The following is a 22,330-nucleotide window of genomic DNA, read 5'->3' on the forward strand; positions in this document are numbered from 1 at the left end:
TAACAGATAACCAAATTCTTGAATCTTAAAACAAATTTCAACTCGAGTATTTAGTGAATATCAAATTAAATAATATTCCGCCCGTAAGGCGGGCCGACCCTAGTACTGGATACAATAATGATGAAACCTATCTCAATTTATTTGTGTAGCTCAATTTCAGTTTTTTTTAAAAGAAAAAATCTTCAAAATTAATATACAGTATAGATGTTATGAAATTACGGAGATTTCTTTCAATAAACATTTATTTATTTATTTTTCTCAAAAAAAAAAAAAACATTTATTTATTGCTGAATTTGAAAATGAGAAGATCATCTGTTTTTTTTATGTTTCATGGAAGATAATAATAAAATAAATAAAAAACAATTGTGATCGTGGATATGACCCGATCATGGCGGAGAAACACTTGATTGTTGTCCACAACTATCTCAAAGACAGGTGACTCAACATTTTTTTGTTTTTTTCTCTTCTTCTAAATATATTTTTTAATTGTCTCCTGATTAATCGATAATCTAACATTGACCATTTCTTGATCTGCCATTTGCGGGGTTGGGGTTCTCCATTTTTTTTCCCGAAGCACCAAACCTTTGATCCTAAACTTTAATTTTCTTCTTTTGATCTTAAATTGTCGTGTTAGTGTTTTGTTGTTGTTAATTTTCGGTGCATGATTAAAGCTTTGTGTAGATTAATTAAAACAAAAAAAAAATCGTTTGAAATTTGTGAGATCGGTGTAATGTTTAAGTAAAAGAAAGCTATGGGAATTAAAAATACTATTGTTTGTGAAATATGTTGTTATCTTTGGTGAGCAAGCGCTCACTGGAGGTAGATTCCAGGTAAGTTTTGTTGTTTCTTGATCAATTTTGTAATTTATGATTAATATTACAAAGAAATGAAGATGGATTGATATTGTTTGCAGGGACGCCTATGGATTTGCCTTGAGACCTCAACACGTTCAAAGATATCACGAATACCTTAGCATCTATACGGTGAGTGATTTCTTCTCATGTTACATTGGCTGTCGTCTCAGATAAATATAGTAAATGAATCTCTGTGGTATCATTACTAGTGTTATGAATGCCATGTTTATGTTGTTGCATAATGGTTTCATGTAATAAAACTTTTACTTTTATTTTTAGCAACATGCAAGAATGTAAGAGAGAACAGGAAATGTAGTGAGTTGCTTTTAGTAATCAGTTTTTGTTAAATAGTTTAGGAAGCTGGTTAATGGTTCTTGATTTCTCTCACTAGTAAGCTCTGTACAATCTTCCCTGCTACTCATAATATATGAGCTAAGCTAATTGAAATACTACTACTTACTGGAATAGGAGGAAGAGACAGAGAGGGGAGAGAAATGGAAAAACTTTCTTGACCGGCTTGACCATTCCCCTGAACCTTGTTCCTCTGAAGAAGAGTTCCAGGATACATTCCCTGCTGAGGATGGTTCGGGGTCTGGAGAGGAGAGTGCTGCTTCAGGGGAAGGTTCAAGTAAGGAGAAACATGAATCTGAACTCGGTGATGAAGAAGTGCAACAGTTTGAACAATGTACCTCAGAAACAGTTGATGAGCTTTCAAAAGAGAATGAATTAGACAAGGATCAGGCACATGTTCTTGAAAAAGACAGCAAACCTGTGGAGGATGATAATGAACAACTTGAACCAGACAAGGAGGCACAGGTTCTTGAAAAAGACAGCAAACCTGTGAAGGATGATAATGAGCAACTTGAATCTGAAGAGGAGAGTACTGCTTCAGGGGAGGGTTCAAGAAACGGGAAACATGAGTCTGAACCTGGTGGTGAAGAGGTGAAGCAAGGTGGTCTTGAAACAGTTGATGATCTTTCAAAAGAGAGCAAACCAGACAAGGAGGCACAGTATTTGAGAGTGAAGAGTCTTGAAAAAGACAGTAAACCTGTGAAGGAGCAACTTGAATCTGAAAAGGACAAGGAGAAGGAGCATTCAGACAAAAGTGAACCTGATGAAGAGAAACAATCTCAATCAGTAACCGAAGATCATGCACACATTCAACAAGAGAATGAACCAGAAAAGCCTGTGGCAGAAGCAGATAAATGTCATGAAAAAGGACAACAACACAAGAAGTCCCGTTCAGTCATAGAATGGGCTGACATTAGACCTTGTCTTTCCTCCATAGAGGATATGATGTGCACTCGTGTTAAGAACGTAATGTATGTGAAAAACAGTCGGAGCCACCATGCTTCACGGATAAACAAAGCACTGTCTTCCATTGGAGAATCAGTCGGAGAAGAAACTGACCATGACAGTGAGACTTCCGCTGGTAGATCGGATTCAGTAAAAGAAGAGAATGATGCTCAAAGTAGTAGTGTTACTCCAAAGCCATTCTTCCCTTGGTTTGAAGAGCTTGAAGTACTTGTTCGTTTAGGAGTACCAAAGGATCTCAGAGGAGAGGTATGGCAAGCCTTTGTAGGTGTGAAGGCAAGACGAGTGGATAATTACTATCATGATTTGTTGGCTCACATAACTAACTTTGATGAAAGCAAGGAACATGATGTTCAAAGAAAATGGAAGAAACAAATTGAAAAGGTTTATTCTTGTTGCTTATTTTTTTTTTTTGGTTTTGAAAGTGGTGATCATGATCAATCTTCTTGCTTTTTTTTTTTTTTTTTTTGATTCTTCAGGATATACCTAGGACGTTCCCAGGTCACCCTGCTTTGAATGAGAATGGTCGAGATTCCTTAAGGAGGATACTTCTAGCTTATGCTTGTCACAACCCATCTGTTGGATACTGCCAGGTGACTTAAGCTTCTATTTTAACTGAGTACATAGTCTCAAAAGATATGTTAATTGTAATGCATCTCTAATATCATTACAGTTAGCAGTTAATTATTACAATTGTTCCTGTCTAAGCCAACAATGACCCTGTGGAAATATGCAGGCTATGAACTTCTTTGCTGGCCTCTTTCTTCTGTTGATGCCAGAGGAAAATGCATTTTGGTTGGTTGATACAAACATTCTGGCATGCATTGGTATGTTACAATGAGCTGACTTATGTGTTACTGAAACAATTTCAGGACTTTGGTTGGAGTCATTGATGAGTATTTTGATGGCTACTATACAGAGGAGATGATAGAATCTCAGGTGCCAGTTCATGGAAATGGACTTTGATTGTTTGCTTTTAACAACCTTTTGTGTAAGAAGATGTATTGTAACCACTTTTCTCTTAGGTTGATCAACTAGTTTTTGAAGAGTTGATGAGAGAAAGATTCCCAAAACTCGGTTAGTTTTTTTCTTCTTGATCTCTTCATCTAAATTTCATTTTCCCTCTTTATACAGAACAATGTGATTCCAATAATGCTCCTGGTGCAGTTAATCATCTGGATTACTTGGGAGTGCAGGTAGCATGGATCTCTGGGCCATGGTTTCTATCTATTTTTGTAAATATACTTCCTTGGGAATGTGGTGAGAACTCAGAAAGTTTCCTTTCTCATCCTTTCTTTAACTAAAGTTGTGTGTTTCATCTTGTATGTTTCTTCTGGTCCTAGTTTTGAGGATGTGGGATGTGCTTCTCTTTGAAGGGAACCGTGTAGTCTTGTTCAGAACAGCATTTGCATTAATGGAACTATATGGTATATTACTAATACTTTCTGTACATATCAAATGTAACACTCTTTTAAGTGTTGTGAAGATTTTTATTTATCTTTATCTCCTTAGGTCCCGCAATTATTGCCACACAAGATGCAGGAGATGCTATTACTTCATTACAAGCACTTGCTAGTTCAACATTTGATAGCAGTCAGCTTGTTCTGACCGCATGCATGGGGTACTTATCGACGAATGAGGCTAGACTAGAGGAGCTTAGAGTAATACATAGACCGGCGGTGTTAGAGATAGTTGAGGAAAGAATGCAGAAAGGTCGTGTCTGGAAAGACAAGAAGGGGTTGGCTTCTAAGTTATATAGCTTTAAACATGAAGGTTCTATCTTAGGTGAACACACTCAAAAGGAAGAGGGTGAGAATCTAGAAGATGGCTCAAATGTTGATTTAGAATTAGACTCTTTACCAGATCTTCAAGAGCAGGTGACTCATTTGTTTTGCTAACATGGTTGAGTTTCATCAAGGAAGATCTTGTGTAGATGATTAGTATGAGAAATCTATTATAATATGCAACTCCTTTTAAATTTCATCCATAACAGTTATTGTGCAGGCGGTATGGTTGAAGGTTGAACTATGCAGACTGTTGGAGGAGAAAAGATCAGCTGTATTAAGGTTATTGACTTACTGTTACTTCATTTGTTGCAACAAGACGGTACTAATCTTATGTGTTATTCCTTCTGTACAGAGCTGAGGAGCTAGAGATTGCTTTGATGGAGATGGTCAAAGAAGATAACAGACTGGAACTAAGTGCAAGGGTAAATCTTTTATAGACCTCCTCCAGAAGTTGTTATCAGGTGGCAAAGGAATTCATTTAAAGTAAAAACTCTAAATGTTTACAGATTGAAGAACTGGAGAAGGAAGTTAGAGATCTAAAGCAAGCACTTTCTGACAAAAAGGAACAAGAAACAGCCATGCTTCAGGTCTGTTCCATATAGTTGTTACTCCCACAAGTGTTATCCTTGCTTACATGTTTGTTCGGTGGATACTTCAGGTCCTGATGAAAGTTGAGCAAGACCAAAAGCTCACTGAAGATGCTCGGGTAAGTGCAGAGCAGGATGCAGCTGCACAAAAATATGCAGTACACGTCCTTCAGGTGATTTGGTTACTGCAAACTCATTACATTACATGACTATTTTGCGGCTTTTACCTAAAAAATGACAAGTCATATGCAAAATGTCTTCATTATACAGGAAAAGAATGAGAAGCTTGCAGCTCAGCTCGCTCAAATGGAGAAGAGAGTAGTTACAGCAGAAACAACACTAGAAGCTACTTTGCAATATGAGTCAGGTCAAAATAAAGCACTATCATCTCCAAGGTACATCATAACTCAGCTCTTACCTTTTATAGATCTTCCAAAACTTATACAGGAAACCACATAGCTCTCTCTTTTTTCTTTTTTTCTTTATAACATGCTTAGTGAGTTGTGTACCTTCAGTACTACTGCCCAGGTCCATATGATTGATGATAATTATTTTCTTCTATGTTGTGTAGGTTTGCTCCACAGGAGACTCTTAAAAAGAAGACAGGCTTCCTATCATTTGGGCTTGGCTGGCGCGAGAGGAACAAGGTGAAGTGTACTTAACACTCTCTAGCTGATGAAATATTCAGCTTAGGATATGGTTCACCTATCTGTTTTATAATGATATTAACTCTGCGCACCTACTAATGCAATGTTTTAAGTAACAGGCAAAAGAGCCTGAAGAAACAAATGGTGATAGCACTAGTAATGCAACATCTGAAGCCAAATCTCCTGAAGAAAGCAAATCAGAAGATCTTTTAAATCCGGAGACAAAACGCTAACCTACAAAGAGTCTTATACTGCTATAACATTTAGGTAATTTTTCAAATCTCTCCTAGCATCACATGCACCTTCCTGTGAGTTCTCTGCCCATATTTAAGAGATGAGATTGATCTGTGACCCACATGTGTTTGGCATAGATGACTAAACAGATTGTGGTGTCTGTGGAGTCCTAAACACATTGGTGTTCTGAAGATCCTGAACCTGCTATAAAATCTTCTTGCAGATTCTGTCTATACAGGTCGTTGAAGAGGGCTCATGCTTTGCCGGAAATTCATTTTTCTGATGAAGTCCCACTCTTAAGCTTTTTTTCAAGGCTTTCAACTTCAAGAGCTTACCTGCAAACTTTTGCTCAATGTTTCTTTATTAATTTTGACTAGAATAGTTTAACACTCTGCACAAAAGAGCAGTTCACTTTAAGTACATTTTACAATTATTTTGATAGAATTCATACTGAAAACAAGAACCTGCTAACTATCTCCTTGTTGGCATAATAGTGTTCATTGTTGACATATCCTTGTGGTCTCCATCATCTTTTTTGAAAGTTGAGTTTGGCAACAAAAAAGGCAAACATAGAAGCCAATGCAACTGGAAACGCAATAAGAACAGCGGCTGTAATCACCAAACGGTCATGATGAAACCCAAAATACTCCTCCAAGAATCTCGCAACGGTCGTGGATTCTCCAAACGCATCGATCGTTTCATGAATATCACCGTACTGAGACGTGAAGAACACGTTGAGCGTCCAAGAGGTTGGGGTTAGATAGTAAAGCCACACCCACCACTTTGGTATTTGCTGCATTGTTTTCAACATCAAGAAAACACTATTAACCATAGGTAAATAGATGATAATGAATTGTTCAAAAAATATCTTTACCGGTTTTGGAATCAAGAAACCAGCAAAAAGGTTGAAAGCAACGAAGAAAAGAGACTGGAGAATAGCTGCGACCATGAAGTTCGGAGTCACGGAGATGAGGAGCAAGGCGACGTAGTTGAAGCATAGCAAGTTGCAGAACATTGAGTAGAGACACCAAAGGACTTTAGAGTAAGTAGCGTAGAAACCGATCATTGGATATATTATGATCACAAACTCTGCGCTTTGGATGAATATGTAAGGTATCTCGGTCACAAGCTGAGCCAATGCGTAGGCGAACGCAGAGTACATTCCTGCGAATCTTTCGCGGTACATCACATTACGTTCTGTCTCAAAGTACTGCAAAGCTGTAGCGCAGTTGTTTACTCCCAAGAAGAGGACAAGGCCATAGATTGCTCCGAGGACTGTGAACAAGTTCTGTTGAGTATCTCTGCCAAAAAAGGAAAGTGAATTAGTAAAGATAGTAATAATGAAACTTAGGGTTTGTAGATTTTTTTGGTAAGTTAGTTATATTACATCTTGTGGCCTTGCTTCCAGAAGAGTAGACCAAATATTAAAGAGGAGAATAAAGTGTGAAAGATTCGCATCAGGTTGTAAGAAGGGCTTCTCCAGTAAGACAAGCTCATCTTCCATAGACAAGACTTGAACTGTTCCCACCAGCTCTGCGCAAAAGTTCTGTCGAAATGCAAATCGGTTGACCCGGGATCCGGTTTGCTAAGATCTTTAACAAGTTCAGAGTTGCTTCTGCGGAAACAAGACATGACCTCATCAGACTTATACAGTTTATGAACGTGTAGGCCAGGTTTTAGTAGTTCTACTCACTTGTAAAGATCTGATTCGTTGTAAAATCAATGTTGAGTTCAGTCTCTGTAGACTGTGAAGTAACCTCTAGCATCCATGTTGCTGGATTGTAGTTGTCTCTAATCTTAGCAACTCCAGAGATACTCTGTTATAGAACCTAAAATGTCAGGTCCAGGGTTAATATATAGTTGTTTCTTGTATAACACGCTAACCTCAAAGTACTTGATGACATGAGAAGAATGTTGTCCAAGGTGTCCAGTGTAAATCATACTACCTCCTGTCTTCAGAAGTACCAACTGAACACGGTAAAAACATTATTGTAAGAAAACATTGATAAACTAAATTATAAAAAAGAAAACATTATAAATAAAGTTAGAAACACTTGTTGTACCTCGTCGAAAGCTTCGAAGATGTCAATGCTAGGCTGATGAATAGTGCAGACGATGGTACGTCCAGTCTCAGCTACGTTCTTGACAGCTCTCATCACTATGGCGGCTGCTCTTGCGTCCAGCCCTGTGGTTGGTTCGTCCATGAATATGATCGACGGATTCGCCACCAACTCAACAGCCACCGTCAAACGCTTCCTCTGCTCCGTCGACAGCCCGCTCTCTCCTTCAACTCCCACCAACGCGTCCTTGATCTCCTCCAGCTCGATCGTCTCCAGAACTTGCTTCACGAATCTCTGCAGCCAAATTTTAGGTCATTTCTAGGTCACAGTGTTAGATTGTTAGAATCATTTTAGTGCTTACTATTTTGGTTTCAGGATCTATTTCTGGAACTAGACGGAGCCAAGCTGAGTAAATGAGAGACTCTTCGACTGTGATGTTTGGTGAGTGTATATCCGTTTGCTCACAGTAGCCAGACACTCTTGCAAACGTTTCTTGGACCTTACGGTATCCACTGATTCTGATGTCTCCTTCGATGTATCCGCTTGTTTTTCTTCCGGCGAGAACGTCTAGTAGAGTGGTTTTACCGGCTCCACTGATTCCCATCAATGCCGTTAGAACGCCGGGCCTGAAAGCTCCGGTTATGTTGGAGAGAAGCTGCAGTTTTTTCTCAGTGTATCCTTGACCTCTCATCTCCTGATATTGGCAAAGATCCATGGCTTTTTATAACCTTTGGTGGTCATTCAGTGGTAATGCTAAGTTATATGAATGAAACTATTACCACAGGAACGTCGACGTAATAGTTCAAGTCTTGAAATGTTATGGTGAGTGGCTTAAAAGGTAACACCATCTTCCCTGTTGAATAAATTGAGGGAAAATTGAGAAGAAATAGTTTGCTTGTCTGACAAGAAAGACAAATATGTTTAACCTGAATCCTCTTCTGTCTCTGTTGACTTGTTTTGCTTCTTGTCTGATTTATCTTTTGTTCCTTGCAGCTCAGAGAGCTTGTCATGGGAAATCATGGCACGAGATGACGTTGGAGCTGTCATTGTGTTAACAGAAGCTCTTTAGTATTATCTCTGTGGCATTTATTTGCCCTAATATGTTGAAACTTACATTTCAAGAAACTCAAAGCAAGAGTGAAAATGGTGTTATAGATGAGGGCTAGACCAAACAATGCAGATAAGAAGACCCAATACATGTAATCATCATAGTTCAGTCCTCGGCTTTCAAGTATTGTTCTCCCCAGTGTAACATTTGTAGGTAGCATCTCCAAACATAACCAGAACAGAATACTAATTAGTCTTTGGAGAATTAAATGAAATTCTAAACAAGGGAATTGATAGAAAGTACCTGCTGCCATCTTGGAGCTAAAAACTCATTTACAGAGAGTCCAATCTCAGCATAACTTATAGGATTCACCCAAAAACCCCACTTCAACCACCCTGGCATATCAGCTGCACCAGACCAAGGTCATGTTTCAAGCTTTGGAACAAGATTGTAATGAAAAAGAGTACAAATGTCTTACTATATGGGATGGCGAAACCGGCGAATACAAAGGTGATTAATACAGCAAAACCACCAGCTGCCATTGAAGCAACTCCTGTCTGAAAGATTCCAGCTATACACCGGAACATAGATATCGTTGTGAAGTGAACAGCAAATAGCATAATGAACTGCCTTAAGAACCTGAAACATCACAGATCATTACTTCACACTTGATTCTTTCGTTTCCAATTTAAAACCAATTGGCGGTAACTGAAGTTGTCCAAACCCCTTATATATTCACATACTCTTTAGAGATTAAGTTTATGACCCATTAATCTCTACATAGTCCCAATAGATGTGAAAAGAAGGTCTCAAGGACTCACCTGGAGGCTTCTGGAGTGTATCCGATGACATAGTAAGTGAGGCAGGTCCAAACTAGAGACTGAAAGAAAGAGAGGGGGACCTTCAATACTGTTGCTGGGATTGCATAAGCCCAAGCTGGATAGAAACACAGTTGCTTTTGCTTGTAAAACACGGCAAGGCGTTCAACAGTCATATTAAGCTCTGGAGCACCATTAACCAGAAGCACAACGGTTGCGAAAAAGAGGCAGCTCATGTAAGAGTTTCCATGAACGATGTCTACACCCATCCGTGTTCGAATAAACACAGTCATGGTGAGGATTGCAGACAGAATAAGCTGTCCAATATAAAGGTTCTTCAGAATTAACACTAGAATCTCTTATAAAAAAGGAAAGAGATGTGTAATAATAACCAGAAACGTGTCAAAGAGGTAGACAAAGTAGTTTCTCTTCATAAGAAGAAACTCTCTTGAGAGGCATGCTCTGAACAGCTCCCAGTTTGGAAGAGAATATGCATTGAAAGAAAGAGAATCATTGTGGGTTTTTGATCTATCATATGGCTTAGAGAGAGCTTCCTCAAGCTTTCTGCCAATCTCTAAGTCTTTGAATCTCTTTGCAAACGTTTCGACAGAGACAAAGCTATAAGGCAAGGCCTGGTGCAGCCAGTACTGTCCTTGGTCCTTTCTAGATATAACCTGGCAAAGCAAAACAACTCATGACCATGTCAGTGTTCAAGGAAACAGAAGTTTTTGTTTCTTACCTCTTGTAGAAAGTCTGCAACACCTTTCCTTTCCGGGCATCTAAATCCACATTCCTCAAAAAAGCTTAAGACCTGGTCTCGTGGACCGTGGTACACTATTTTTCCTTTATCCATCAGCACAATATCGTCAAAGAGGTCATATGATTCTGGAGCAGGTTGAAGAAGTGAAACAAGCACCGTTGCATCAGTAATATGAGCTAGCTGCTGAAGAGACTTAACAATCTGAAGAGCGGTTGAACTGTCTAAGCCGTTTGTTATTTCATCCATGAAGAGAGCTTTTGTTGGACCAACGATCATCTCAGCTGAAAAACAGTTTGGAGCTTCTCAGACAGTAAAAAGCTGACCGGTTTTCGGATGATTCTTAGCTATGAACCAAACCTGTTGTAAGACGCTTCTTTTGTCCTCCGGATATGCTTCTTCTCATTGCATTACCAAACAATGTTTCTGCACAAATGTCAAGCCCTAGGATCTGAAAAATGCAAATAAAGACATACTTAAGAATCTGATCAAGAAGGGACCAACTGTATCAGAGAAACTACCTTCAAGATGTAATCTGTTTGTAGACTTCTTTTAAGTCCTCTAACCGAGATTGCCTGCATAAAAAAAAAGATATATACTAAGGCTATGTTCGTTTGTGTACTTAATGCGTCATCTAGATGTAGCATTTGAATACAACATCTAGATCTTGTATCTAAATGTTGTTCGTTTTTATAGTTAGTATTAGCATCCAGATGCAACATCTAGATACTAGAGCAATTGAGTCCAAACGAACAACATCTAAATATTTGCATCCAAATCCAGCAAAAAAGCGAACATGGCCTAAACTGTCTGAGTTAAAAGATCAGTTTCAGGAGTGAACCTTCATGTAAGCATCTACTTCAGGGTCAGGAATGATTCCACCATCCTTTTCTCTTTTAATGACCTCCATCATTATATCTGTTTAAAAGAGAGATAAGTTATGTTTGTCACAAAAAAAGACCACTGTTCTGTGAAGAGATCTACCTGTTCGGCTAGCAACACCTTGACAACGAGCTGAGAAGTCAATTGTCTCCCTCACTGTCATCTCTGCAATGTGCAGATCGTTTTGACTTATGTATGCTGATGTTTTCTGAGGAACAAACTTGTTCAGTCCTTGTCCATTGTAGGAGATTTCACCAGAAACCTTTAGATTTTTGTCTAAATTTCCAGACAAAGCCTTAAGCAAAGTAGTTTTCCCACATCCAGGAGGACCTAGCAGCAGTGTTAGCCTTGAGAAACATGTAGAGACATTAGTTGAGTTTCATTATAGCTTGGATGAAAAGAGAGATACTCCAGCAACTAACCTCCCCGGGTTAATGATGCCACTAACATCATTAAGTATGCTTATCTTGGCTTCTTGTGTTCTTACACCACTCAGCTTCACCAGTTCCTGAAAGAGAAAAAGAGTATAAAACTCATCATTAGCTACTGCCAAGTTTCAATATGCATTATAGTATACTCACTATGAAAACGTGCTTCAAGGAGTTCCATAAAGTTGGAAGCGCCTTCCCTTCAACGACCTCACACTCAGCTTCAACACTTAAATGCTCATACCTCACCTCTATGCTCGGAAACTCCACCCCAACCCTGCAAGTAAACAATTCAGTTTCAAGCTTCACAAGGTTTGTTTCCTTATCTAATATTTTCACCTGTCTATTCTTTTTCTGATCTTCTTGAGCAGCTTGAGATTATCATTCTCAATGTGTTTGATCAGCTTCTCAATCATCAGATGACGTTCCATGGCTCCTAGCTTGGTGACATCAGCCACCCTCTTCCCATTCTCCTCAGACTCACCTTCTTCATCGACCAGAGATGATCTCAGCCGCTCAAAAGTTGGCAATCTCTGGATCTCAGCCCATTGGAGAGCATACTCTGCCTCATCCTCAGGCTCGTTTCTCGAAGAGCTTCTCCTGAAACTAGGTCCCATATTTCTTCCAATCTCTGAAAGCTCCACTCTCATTTCTTCTCCACCCATCTGAGTCAAGCCTCAAAGAGTCCCAAGTTTTCTGATCAAGTATGAGGTATACCTTTTTATTTTATTAATAATACATATGTAATTGTACTTTTCAGACTTAGAATAGTGAGGTGGTGGAAGATTTAAAAAGTTCTAATGAAAAATATATTATAAGACACGACCAGCTTGTAATGAAGTTCTTTTTTTTACTGCAAAGTGAGATTAGCAAACACTTTGACTCAATTATACTGGTAATCTATAAGCCACTAAAAGTAAATTAATGTAAGTTTCATATTTCAAAAATGAAGAACTACTATTAGTTGATAGTTTCATCATCTTTTATGGATAACTTCAAATCCTAGCAATCTCAGTAGGTGATATATGACATGGTGTGTTTGCCTCTATCTAAAGGTAGATGCCGGATGTTCCTTTCATGTAGTTGGAATTTTATTCTTCTTTTGTAGTTTCCTCCCACTTTCCAGTGCATAGATGGGGAGCCAATGGGCCGGCCAATCTACAGAGAATGTTCTTTCTTTGCAGTTTTCGATCCTGTGGGTCCACGACTCCACGGGTTCGACAAATATTATCAAAACCTCCCTCTATTGGTCAGGGCCGGTCCTGGGCAACGCCGGATGAAACATTCGCTTAAGACCCCTAATTTTTTTGAAAAAAACTACATAAACATAGGTCCCCAAATTTTTTAAAAAGGCCCCCAAATTTTTTAAAAAAAAAATTTCAATGAAATCTTTACGAATATCGCCTAAGGCCCCCGAAATCTCGGGCCGGCCCTGATATTGGTTATACATATCTTCTCATCAATATATTTATGACTAGTTGATAAGTATTCTAACATAAAAAATACATAAAGAAAAGCTTGAGTTGTTTTGATGATGCATCTATCGTTTTTGAAAGTTAAGCTTGGCAACAAAGAAGGCAAACATAGAAGCCAGTGCAATTGGGAATGCGATGAGAATAATGGCTGAAAAGATCAAACGATCATGATGGAATCCAAAGTAGTCCTCTAAGAATCTTGCAACAGTCGTGGATTCTCCAAACGCATCGATCGTTTCGTGTATGTCACCGTACTGAGACGAGAAAAACACGTTGAGAGTCCAAGAGGTTGGAGCTAGATAGTAAAGCCAGACCCACCACTTTGGTATTTGCTGCAATTTTTCAACATCAAGAAAACATTATTAAGCATAGTTAAAGATGGTGAGGTATTAATATTAATAAACTCACTATCTTGTACTAAACTCATTTAAATATTAATAATATAATATTTCAAAAAAAAAGAGATAAAGATGGTGATGACTTGTTTTAAGGATCTTACCGGTAGTGGAATCAAGAATCCAGCAAAAAGGTTGAAAGCAACGAAGAAAAGAGACTGGAGAATAGCTGCGACCATGAAGTTTGGTGTCACAGAGATGAGGAACATTGCAAGGTAGTTTAGGCATAGTAAGTTGCAGAACATTGAGTAGAGACTCCAAAAGACTTTGTAGGCAGATGCGTATAAACCCATCATAGGATATATCACGATCACAAACTCAGCGCTTTGGATGCAAATGTAAGGAACCTCGGTCACAACTTGAGCCAACGCATACGCAAACGCAGAGTACATTCCCGCGAATCTTTCACGGTACATAACGTTACGTTCTGTCTCAAAATACTGTAACGCTGAAGTGCAGTTGTTTACCCCTAAGAAGAGCACAAGACCGTAGATTGCACCAAGGACTGTGAACAAGTTCTGTTGAGTATCTCTGCCCAAAAAAAAAAAAATACAAAAAAATAAACACAAATAAAAGTAATTAAACTCGTCTTCAAAACAAGTGAAACTTACATCTTTTGTCCTTGCTTCCAGAAGAGTACACCGAAGATCAAAGAGGAGATTAAAGTGTGGCCTATACGCATCAAGTTGTAAGAAGGGCTTCTCCAGTAAGACAAGCTCATCTTCCATAGACAAGACTTGAACTGTCCCCACCAGCTCTGCGCAAAAGTTCTGTCGAAATGCAAATCGGTTGAACCGGTATCTGGTTTGCTCAGCTCTGCAGCGAGCTCGGAGTTGCTCCTAAGGAAAGAGCACATGAGATCAATAACCATGAATGAGTCAGTCTTTAGCTTTTTAACTTACTTGTAAAGATCTGATTCGTTGTAGATTTTTGCGAAATCAATGTTGAGCTCAGTCTCTATGGACTGTGAGGTAACCTCAAGCATCCATGTTGCGGGATTGTAGTTGTCTTTAATCTTAGTAACTCCAGGGATACTCTGTTTTTTTTAGCACAAAGATTTAAAAAATTATAGAAACTAAACTGACATGTTGTTTCTTGTGTAGCACGCTAACCTCAAAGTACTTAATGACATGAGAAGAATGCTGTCCAAGTGGTCCAGTGTAAATCATGCGACCGCCTCTCTTTAGAAGCACCAACTAAACATCATAAAAACAATATTTTTTTAAAAAAATACCCTCAAATATCATTAAATTAAATTATTGTCCAAAAGATAGCAGGTAAAATCCCTAAAATAGCACATTAAAAAATCAATTGGCTTTAGATTTCAGGAATTAAAATTTGAAGTTTAGTATTTACTGAGTGAAATTATGGTTAGAGTTTACAATGTAAAATATTTAATGTTTTTATTGATTAACAACTATTATTGTGGAGATTTTTCTTTTAAAATGCTACTTTATAACAAAAACTAAAAATGTTACTTATAACTTTTCCCAATATTTTATTAGAAAACAAGATATGAGCCCGTTGCAATGCAACGGGTTTGTTTGATGTTTTAATTTAATAAAAACTATAAAATAATATTATGATTGTTTTTTGCATATGTTGTTTGAGATTTATTTTAAAACTAAACTTTTTTCACACATAAGTTCAAGTTAATATTTATATTTTATAATCATGGTGCATAGATGAGTTATTATAATTAAACTTTATCCTAAGGATTAGAGAAAATAATATATATAAACATTTAAACTGAACACAATCCAAAATAAAAAATGAAAAGTAAAAAGAAATGAAAGTTAAATACACCAATCGAATCAATGACAACATTATACATGTTCGTATATACTAATTTAATGTTTTATTAAATAAGTCTTTAAAATTTTTTTTGCTAGGATTTTTAAATAAAAGGAAAACATTCTATTTTATAGATCGCCTTTTTTATTTACAATAAAAAAATTAATATTAAATACTCTTTTACAATTTTGTTTAAGATTTTAGAAAAGGTAAATTACTGTCATATGACCTATTACAATTATCTTTTTCTTTAGAATTCCAAAAAAAATATTTTGCTATCAGACAATTATTTTTGGTTATTAATAAATATTTTAAAATTGCTATTTTTACAATTCATATCAATACTAATTTTACACTTCTTTTGTTAATTAAATAATTTTTAGTATCATGTTCATCATCAAACACTATCCTAAAAATATTATCAAATAAATTTTTACAATTCTCTTTTGGTTAGGACTTAAAAATATTGTATTGTTTAGAATTTTCTTATAAAAAAAAGAAAACAACTATCAAATATTCTTTTACAGTTTTCTAGAATTTTAGAAAATAAAATTAATATTACATAATCTTTTACAATTATATTTTGTCTACGATTTAAAAAAATAAAATTTCTATCAAATAACTATTTCCAGTTAATATTAACTATTTTTATAAGTCGCAATTATCAAAATTCATTTTTTCAATATCATTAATATTTTTACAATTTTTCTTGTTAATTTAATAATTGATACTATCATGTTTATCATTAAATTTTTGAAGTAAACCTTACTATTAAATAAAATTCTACAAATCTCTTTGGTCACGATTTAAAAAAAAAAAAATTCTTAATTGGTTAAGATTAGAAAAGAATTTTCTTTTAGAAATCTCTTTTATTTAAGATTTTAGGAAAAGAAGAAGTTATTTTCACATAATGGAAGTTTTTATTGACATAATCACAATCATATCATGTGAAATATTTGAAGTTTATTTTGGTTTAGATTTCTTTAACAAAAAGTTATTAAAAAGTAAAGTTAGTTAATTATAAGAAAATTAAGATTACTTTTACGTTTTATTTTATCAAGACTTTTAAAAAGGAAATTAATTATTTTATTTATTTTATTTATTTTAGATTTTTATACAACTATTTTATTTTTAATAGAAAAATTATGTTTAATTATTTATATATTTTTTCTTATACATAAAATCCACATATTTATCATATTTACACATACTCATGTAAGACAATAACATCAAAATTAAAAGTTATGCTAGGCATCATAAGATGTAATTAGGATAATAAAAAGTTGAGTTGTATCAAAAAATTAAAAGAAAATACTCAGGTAATACTTTTCATGCAAATACCATTGTGTTTTGTAAAAATAATATGTGAAAACTTAAACCTAAATATAGATGTGATTATGATATAGTTTAACACATATAACATTTTTAAATATATAACTACCATATGTCACAATCATGTTGATTAGAAATTTTGAAAAACCAAGCTCAATATAATCTTTTATAATTATATTTTCATTAAAAGTTTAGAAAAGAAAAATTAGATTAAATAAATTGTTTTCAAATCTATTTTTTAGGATTTTTAAAAAGGAAAATTTCTAAAAAAAATACTACTAAATATTTTTTAAAATCGTTTTTACTATTAAATAATTTTTAAAAGTAGTTTTTTTCAAAATTCGTTTTTATTATATTATTATATATATTTTTAATCATTATATATTTAAACACATGTCACAATATTAAAAGAAAAATTATTATCAAATAAACTTTTGCAATTATCTTTTGATTATGATTTCAAAAAAGGAAAATTACTATTAAATAATATATATAATAAGATTTTAATAAAATTCGTTTTTGTTAGTAACTTAGTATATATACTTTTAATTATGAGATAAATTAACAATTGTCACAATCTTAAATATACAATTGCTATGTGTTGCAGTAATGTTAATTAGCAACTTTGAAGAACTAAGCTTTATATAATAAGATGAGCAAAGAAAGCCACTTATAAATAAACTCTGCAACCTATTTATTTTGGTAAAAAACTTTGCAACTTGTATTTATACCTCGTCAAAAGCTTCAAAGATGTCAATGCTGGGCTGATGAATAGTGCATACGATGGTTCGTCCAGTCTCAGCTACGTTCTTGACAGCTCTCATCACTATGGCAGCTGCTCTTGCGTCTAGCCCCGTCGTTGGTTCATCCATGAATATGATGGAGGGGTTCGCCACCAACTCCACCGCCACCGTCAAACGCTTCCTCTGCTCCGTCGAAAGTCCGCTCTGGCCGGCGACTCCCACCATCGCGTCCTTGATCTCCTCCAGCTCTATCGTCTCCAGAACTTGCTTTACAAATCTCTGCAACGATTTTTTTTCAGTCGATTTAATTTCTAGGTCATTGTTGATTGTTAGAGTCATTAGGGCTTACTATTTTGGTTTCAGGATCTATCTCTGGAACTAGACGGAGCCAAGCTGAGTAAATGAGAGACTCTTCGACTGTGATGTTAGGTGAGTGTATATCCGTTTGCTCGCAGTAGCCTGAGACTCTTGCAAACGTTTCTTGTACCTTACGGTATCCACTGATCTTGATGTCTCCTTCTATGTATCCACTTGTTTTTCTTCCGGCGAGAACGTCCAGTAGAGTGGTTTTTCCTGCTCCACTGATTCCCATCAACGCCGTTAGAACGCCTGGCCTGAAAGCTCCGGTGATGTTCGAGAGAAGCTGCAGTTTCTTCTCAGCGTACCCTTGACCTCTCATCACAGGAACATCCACATAATAGTTCAAGTCTTGAAATGTTATGGTCAGGGGCTTAAAAGGTAACACCATCTTCCCTGTTGAACGAATTAGAGTTTATGGAAACTGAGAAAAAATAGTTTGCGTGTTTGACAAGAAAGACAAATATGTTTCACCTGAATCCTCGTTTGTTTCTATTAACTTGTTCTGCTTCACTGATGAATCTTTTGTTCCTTGCAGCTCAAGTAGCTTCTCTTGGGAAATCATGGCACGAGATGTTGTTGGAGCTGTCATGTGTTAGAATGACCTCTTCAGTAAGTGCTCATGTCCTTGGCATTTTTTAGGTATTTCGGAAACTTACATTTCAAGAAACTCAAAGCTAGAGTGAAAATGATGTTGAAGATAATGGTCTGACCCAGCAAGGCACCTAATGAAACCCAATACATGTAATCATCATAGTTCAGTCCTCGGCTTTCGAGTATGGTTCTCCCTAATGTAACATTTGTAGGTTGCATCTGCAAACATAACCGGAATACTGATTAGTCTTTGGAGGATGAAGAGAAGATAAGTAAGGGGAAGAGAGACTCACTTGCTGCCATCTTGGGGCAAGAAACTCGTTTACAGAGAGTCCAATCTCAGCGTAGCTTATAGGATTCACCCAAAAACCCCACTTCAGCCACCCTGGCATGTCAGCTGCACCAAACCAATGTCATGTTGATAGTATTAGAGGCAGTCTCCCACATCGGAAGTTGGAAGGAATATATAAATATATAAAAGAGATGAGTCATTTAAATTATAACCAATTGGTTTTAGGTTATGTAACTTAATAAATAGAACTTTGGAACAAGATTGAAATGAAGAGCACAGCCTCAAAAGTCTTACTGTATGGGATGGCAAAACCAGCAAAGACAAAGGTGGCTAATATGGCAAAACTACCAGCTGCCATTGAAGCAACTCCTGTCTGAAAGATTGAAGCTATACACCGAAACATCGATATCGATGTGAAGTGAACAGCAAAGAGCATAATGAATTGCCGCAAGAACCTAAAACATCAAAATAAACATTACTTTTCTCTGACATGTTCTGCGAGTAAGGAGCAAGCAAGGGATGGTTTTAAAAGCTCTCACCTGGAGACTTCAGGGGTGTATCCAATGACATAGTAAGTGAGGCAAGTCCAAACGAGAGATTCAATAAAGGAGAGAGGGACCTTCAACACTGTTGCTGGGATTGCATAAGCCCAAGCTGGATAAAAACATAGCTGCTTTTGCTTGTAGAACACGGCAAGGCGTTGAACAGTCATAGAGATCTCTGGAATACCATCAATCATAAGTACAGTTATTCCAAAAAAGAGACAACTCATGTAAGAATTCCCATGAACAATGTCTATGCCCATCCTTGTTCGTATAAACACAGTCATAGTGATGATTGCAGACAGAACAAGCTGCACAACAAGAAGGGTTGTTAAGAATTAAGGAGAGATATATGTCTGAAAAACGAAGAATGAACAACCTGAAACGTTTTGAAGAGATAGACGAAGTAGTTTCGCTTCATGAGAAGAAACTCTCTTGAGATGCATGCTCTGAACAGTTCCCATTTTGGAAGAGAATAGGCTTTAGAGGAAAGAGCATCCTTGTGTGGTTTTGACTTATCATATGGCTTAGACAGAGCTTCCTCAAGCTTTCTCCCAATCTCTAAGTCCTTGAATCTCTTGGAAAATGTATCAACTGGGACAAACCTATAAGGTAAGTCCTGGTGCATCCAGTACTGTCTTTGGTCCTTTTTAGATATAACCTGCAAGGTCAGTGTCAGTGTCAGTGACCATGGGACTAAGGTCAGTGTCAGAAGGCCGGTCCTAAAATTTTGGAGGCTATAGACGATTTAATAAAAATTTAGTAACGGTTTATGATTTTCTTTAAAAAAAATCAAATTTGGAGGCCTATATACATAATTTGTTTCTAAAGTTTTGGAGCTATATGCCAATGCTTCACTTGCTATGTTCAAGCCCGGCCTAAACAGATGTTTGGCTTCTTACCTCTTGTAGAAAGTCTGCAACACCTTTCCTCTCTGGGCATCTAAATCCACATTCCTCAAAAAAGTTTAAGACCAGGTCTCGTGGACCGTGGTACACTATTTTTCCTTTATCCATCAGCACAATATCATCAAAGAGGTCATATGATTCTGGAGCAGGTTGAAGAAGGGAAACAAGCACGGTTGCATCAGTAATGTGAGCTAGCTGCTGAAGAGACTTGACTATCTGAAACGCTGTGGAACTGTCTAAGCCGTTTGTAATCTCATCCATGAATAGAGCTTTTGTTGGACCAACGATCATCTCGGCTGTAATTACAAATCATTAGAAAACATGACATGCCACCAAAACTATGAACATTTTTCAGGATTCTTATGAAACAAACCTGTGGTAAGACGCTTCTTTTGACCCCCGGATATGCCTCTTTTCATCGCATTCCCAACCAATGTTTCCGCACAAATGTCAAGCCCTAGGACCTGAAAATGTAATACAAGACATGATCAAGAAGCTAATCAAAGTCCAGGACTACAAATCTGAATAGTGTCAGAGAAGCTACCTTCAAGATATAATCTGTTTGCAGATTTTTTTTAAGTCCTTTAACCGATATTGCCTGCACAATGACATTACGAAAAGAAAGGTTTTGTAATAAACCGTCTTGGGTTAAAAGATCAGCTTCAGGAGTGAACCTTCATGTAAGCATCTACTTCAGGGTCAGGAATGATTCCAGCATCGTTTTCTCTTTTACTGACCTCCATCATAATATCTGTTTCAGCAGAGAGATAAGATCCATTTAGAGAGTGCTTTATAAAGAGAGTTTTTCTATAAAGACATGTACCTGTTCGGCTAGCGACACCTTGACAACGAGCAGAGAAGTCAATTGTCTCCCTCACTGTCATCTCTGCAATGTGCAGATCTTGTTGACTTATGTACGCTGATGTCTTCTGAGGGACAAACTCGTTCAGCTGGTGTCCACTGTAGGAGATTTCACCAGAACGCTGTGGAATATAAAAAGATACATGATTACACAAATATGCTGCAAAAGCATCTGAAAGGGACTTGAGAAACAGAATCTGAAACCTTAAGGTTTTTGTCCAGGTTTCCAGACAAAGCCTTAAGCAAAGTAGTTTTCCCACATCCAGGAGGACCAAGCAGCAGAGTTAGCCTTGAGCAACAAGAAGATGCACTAGTTGAGTGCATTACACAAAACTCAAAGCTTAGATCAAAGGAGAGGTCCTCTTTCGACTAACCTTCCCGGGTTAATGATGCCGTTAACATCATTAAGTATTCTTATTTTTGCTTCGCGTGTTCTAATACCACTCAGCTTCACCATTTCCTGAAGATGAAAAAGAGTAGAGTTATCTACACTAGCTACTGCCATGTTGCAATTTTGTTGATTCTAGAGTGAGTAAAATCTCCGTGAAGCATTAAAAAAACATATAATTCTATTGATTGGACTAATGAAGTTTTTCTAAAAAAAAAAAAAAGAAATATTGGGGTTTGAGGCTGTATAACTATGGGTCTATAATATTGTAAATTATTCATTCACGTAATCAATATACAAACTGTAAAACTGATATTTACTTCAATCGTGTTTTGCTCTCTAAGTTTCTTGAATTTATTCGTGTTTGTTCACAATAAATATGCATCATGTTCTGGAGTATACTCACCAAGAAAACACGCTTTAAGGAGTTCCATAGAGTTGGAAGGGCCTTCCCTTCAACGACCTCACACTTTGCTTCAACACTTAAATGCTCATACCTCACCTCTATGCTCGGAAACTCTACACCAACCCTGCATGTAAGAAACTTCGGTTAAAGCCACAAGTTCAAAATTCACAAGGTTTGTTTCCTAATCTCATCTTTCACCTGTCCATTCTTTTTCTAATCTTCTTGAGCAGCTTTAGATTATCATTCTCAATGTGTTTGATCAGATTCTCAATCATTAGATGACGTTCCATGGCTCCAAGCTTGGTGACATCAGCCACCTTTTTCCCTTTCTTCACAGCCTCACCATCTTCATCGACCAGAGATGATCTCAGCCGTTTGAAAGTGGGTAACCTCTGGATCTCAGCCCATTGCAGAGCATACTCAGCCTCAGCCGCATGCTCATTACTTGAAGAAGAGCTGCTCCTGAAACTAGTTCCTGTACTCTTTTTAATCTCTGAAAGCTCCATTCTCAACTCTTCTCCATCCATATCTCAGTGAGTTTCTTGGCGTCTTCTCTTAATGAGATGAGCTCAATTATGAGATATGGCATTTATCGTCTACTTATAATGTAACGTCTATAATAATATTAAAATATAATATATGTTTGATCAAAAATAAAATAAAATATATGTAATTGTGCTTTTCACATTTACAAATAGTTAGGTGATGAGTGGTAGAGTTTATACATCATAACTCTTCCTAAAAGTATTGTTACGTAAATCTATCTAAAATTCTTCACATCATTATGTTTGTTCTCTTTTAGGTTATTTTCGTCCTTTATTCCATTT

At 36.7% G+C, this 22,330-nt stretch overlaps 2 protein-coding genes and 1 pseudogene across 4 annotated transcripts; 1 reads left to right on the forward strand and 2 right to left on the reverse strand.

Annotated features, from left to right (window-relative positions):
* The first annotated feature begins 279 nt into the window (after positions 1-279).
* Positions 280-5,936, forward strand: LOC106396356 (ecotropic viral integration site 5 protein homolog). 3 transcript variants are annotated; one of them, XM_022702282.2, is made up of 18 exons: positions 280-435; positions 914-983; positions 1,323-2,552; positions 2,648-2,761; positions 2,905-2,963; positions 3,041-3,107; positions 3,194-3,245; positions 3,336-3,428; positions 3,512-3,595; positions 3,681-4,045; positions 4,173-4,234; positions 4,308-4,377; positions 4,462-4,542; positions 4,614-4,715; positions 4,813-4,937; positions 5,114-5,189; positions 5,309-5,456; positions 5,647-5,936. In XM_022702282.2, exons 1-17 carry the CDS (start codon positions 389-391, stop codon positions 5,420-5,422), a joined length of 2,811 nt encoding a protein of 936 aa, XP_022558003.1. In that variant the 5' UTR covers positions 280-388; the 3' UTR covers positions 5,423-5,456; positions 5,647-5,936. The 3 variants fall into 3 exon arrangements, with proteins under 3 accessions (XP_022558003.1, XP_048609258.1, XP_013692181.1); XM_048753301.1 differs by lacking the exon at positions 280-435 and adding an exon at positions 467-830 and having other exon boundaries at positions 3,681-3,977; positions 4,162-4,234; XM_013836727.3 differs by lacking the exon at positions 280-435 and adding an exon at positions 469-830.
* LOC106396360 lies at positions 5,739-12,662 on the reverse strand (annotated as a pseudogene).
* Positions 12,663-12,854: 192 nt separating this feature from the next.
* LOC106396355 (ABC transporter G family member 33-like) lies at positions 12,855-22,092 on the reverse strand. Its single transcript, XM_048753300.1, has 22 exons — positions 21,702-22,092; positions 21,504-21,627; positions 21,084-21,169; positions 20,914-20,998; positions 20,672-20,831; positions 20,523-20,599; positions 20,393-20,446; positions 20,222-20,312; positions 19,843-20,144; positions 19,320-19,601; positions 18,938-19,251; positions 18,693-18,853; positions 18,400-18,503; positions 18,172-18,325; positions 17,987-18,097; positions 17,505-17,908; positions 17,144-17,434; positions 14,399-14,482; positions 14,189-14,322; positions 13,898-14,125; positions 13,391-13,817; positions 12,855-13,223 (listed from the first exon to the last, which is right to left on the reverse strand). Exons 1-22 carry the CDS (start codon positions 22,028-22,030, stop codon positions 12,957-12,959), a joined length of 4,269 nt encoding a protein of 1,422 aa, XP_048609257.1. The 5' UTR covers positions 22,031-22,092; the 3' UTR covers positions 12,855-12,956.
* Positions 22,093-22,330: the final 238 nt, after the last annotated feature.

The sequence above is a fragment of the Brassica napus genome, chromosome C4 (genome assembly GCF_020379485.1).
Source record: "Brassica napus cultivar Da-Ae chromosome C4, Da-Ae, whole genome shotgun sequence".
Classification (NCBI taxonomy): Eukaryota; Viridiplantae; Streptophyta; class Magnoliopsida; order Brassicales; family Brassicaceae; genus Brassica; species Brassica napus.